Raw genomic sequence first — 2,500 nt, 5'->3', positions numbered from 1 at the left:
TCTCTCTCTCTTTTCTCTCTATCTCTCTCTCTCTCTCTCCCTCTCTCTCTCTCGTTCTCTCTTACTTTCTCGCTCTCTCTTTCTGTCTTTCTTTTCTTTCCCTTTCTCTCTCTCTCTCTCTTTCTCTCTCTCTCTCTTCTCTCCTCTCTCTCTATCCTTTCTCTCCTCTCTCTCTCTCTTCTCTCCTCTCTCTCTCTCTCTCTCTTCTCTCTCTCTCTCTCTCTCTCTCTCTCTCTTTCTCTTTGTCTCTCCTCTCTCTCTCCTCTTCTCTCTCTCTCTCTCTCACTTCTTTCTCTCTGCTATTCACGTCTCTCTCACTTCTTCTTCTACTATGCTTTCCCATTTCTCTCTCCTCTTCTTTTCTCTCTTGCTCTTCTCTCTCTCTTCTGGACGCTGTTCTCTCTTTTTCTCTTTCTGGCCTTCTCCACATTGTCTCTTCATCACATCTATTCTCTCCGCTCTTCTCTCTCGGTCTCGCTCTCTCTCTCTCTTGCTCTTGTTCCTCTCATCTATACTCCTCTCTCTCCCCCTCCCTCCCTCCCTCCCTCTCTCTTATAAAATTTAAACCATATCCAACTTTTTCCTACGTACAGGGACCATCTACTTTGAATCTATTTATGCTCACATCCATGGAAAGTTGTGAGGAACTCATAAATACACTACGCCAGCATACGAGAAATGACGAAGAAGAGAGGGCCCAGTTTATCTACAGTATTGCTTGCTTAGCAGAAACAAGTACAGGTCCATTGCTCGCGGTGAGTTTTTGATAAATTGATACGTAACTTGGTGTATACCTACATTGTCGGTCGATCTGAATTGATGTGCATTATCTTGTCCTACAGTATTTCTTCTGATTTAAACCCCTCGGTATTTTTTAAGTGAGGCAGCAAGCAGTCACAATGTAGACATTTTTTTCCATAAATTCGGCACGTTTATGATAACATCCGCGGATTTTTGACAATATGCATACTAACCCAGGCAATGTTACTTCCCCCAGACTGCACACAGATTAAATGACGAATTGGCAGAGAAAGGAGGAAATGAGTGGCTTCCAGTCGCTTGCATCTCAAGTAGTGAACAAAAACTCGAAGACCAGGAAGTGTTCTCACCTCAAAAATACACCACGAAAGTCTTGAATAAAGTGAAGAAAATGTAAGTATGACTCACTTCAAGTCGACTTTGAGAGAAACTCCATTACCTTTTTATGAGACTGAGAAACTATTTAGTAAAACTAGGTATGGTGTTCTGCATGTTGAGTTATTCTTTTCTAATTGTTTTTAATTGCAGTTCAAAGAAGTGCTGCGGTACTTCATTGTCAGGACCACGACAAAGACGTTGATATCGAAGATCTGCGATCTGCCCTCTGCAACAATACCCCCACGTGAAAACATACCCGAACGTGTAGGAAAAGGAGGGTTATTTGCCGGGTAAAACCACAATAGCTGATGCACGGTGATGAAATTAGCATATAAACTTAATAGTAAAACATTAACTATAGCTGGGAGTATTAAAGTTGATATTGTGAGGTTTTAGTTTGATTGCAGTGATGTTGGTAATATATTTTAGTGTTTTTCCATGTCATCAAGTAAAGCCATTCTGTATTGTCATTCAAAGTAACTTTCTTGATGATTATCGTAGAATAAGAACAAACAGATACACTGCTAACGCAATAATGAATAAATACAACATGTAAGAGTTTATATCACTGTCTTACTATAGATGTATAATATTAATAGATACACAATATGGCTGCAACAATGTGATAACTATCATAGTTTCGTGAGAACCCTTAACTATGTTGTTTGGTTATCCTGAAAGGCATCAGAGAGTAGTTCGTAAGTTTCAACTATACAGGAAAATTACGCTCCTCAAAAAATATTCCATATAGAGCTGTGTTATTGCTTGCGGTAGCCCCCCCCCCCCTCCCACACCCATCAGGGTGTTGTAAGATAATGAGCTTATTGTGATAAACGTAGTGAAGTCTTCTCTCTTGCTGAGATCATTACATTGCATGGGCATATTTGTATGTATTGTGTATTTATTTTAACCAGTGAATGTGGTTTAAGACGTGAGGTGGAGCAAGTGGGCGGCTGAAGCAAGAAGAGAGATTGAAATTCGACTAATCAAGTGAACAATATGTCACAAGTTTTATTGTATGATACATAGGGACCGTCATACGCTACTATGAATAGCCGTCGTCGATTTTTTTTAATATTATTTTCCTTTATTTTTCTTAATTTTTTTTTTTTTTTGTATAATGAAAACAATAATAATCAAATTGACTGTTTGTTAATATCCTCTGATGGAAAACTTCTTGTAATAAAAGAAAACCAGTCCTGCACACGAACGAGTCTTTTTCACTGATTCACTGTAAACAGGATAGATCTACTGAATGTTTCATATTTTGATAAATCAAATATTACACAGGTTGGACGTCAGAATACCTGCATGTTTTCAATAATGATGCTTGTAACATCTTGCCCTATTGATAACGATTCAT

The 2,500-nt window shown here is 38.6% G+C and overlaps 1 protein-coding gene across 1 annotated transcript in view; it reads left to right on the top strand.

Annotated features, from left to right (window-relative positions):
• The window catches only part of LOC122243739 (uncharacterized), a 7,789-nt gene extending 5,995 nt beyond the window's left edge, over positions 1 to 1,794 (top strand). Inside the window, exons 4-6 of the mRNA XM_043001406.2 lie at positions 594 to 755; positions 998 to 1,152; positions 1,288 to 1,794. Coding sequence (XP_042857340.2) covers positions 594 to 755; positions 998 to 1,152; positions 1,288 to 1,339 — 369 coding nt within the window. The 3' untranslated portion in view covers positions 1,340 to 1,794. The remainder of the gene's footprint in view (positions 1 to 593; positions 756 to 997; positions 1,153 to 1,287) is intronic.
• Positions 1,795 to 2,500: the final 706 nt, after the last annotated feature.

Source organism: Penaeus japonicus, unplaced genomic scaffold, assembly GCF_977035675.1.
Source record: "Penaeus japonicus unplaced genomic scaffold, GWHDUDI00000001_assembly GWHDUDI00000020, whole genome shotgun sequence".
NCBI lineage: Eukaryota > Metazoa > Arthropoda > Malacostraca > Decapoda > Penaeidae > Penaeus > Penaeus japonicus.
This window is presented reverse-complemented; position numbering and strand designations above follow the sequence as displayed.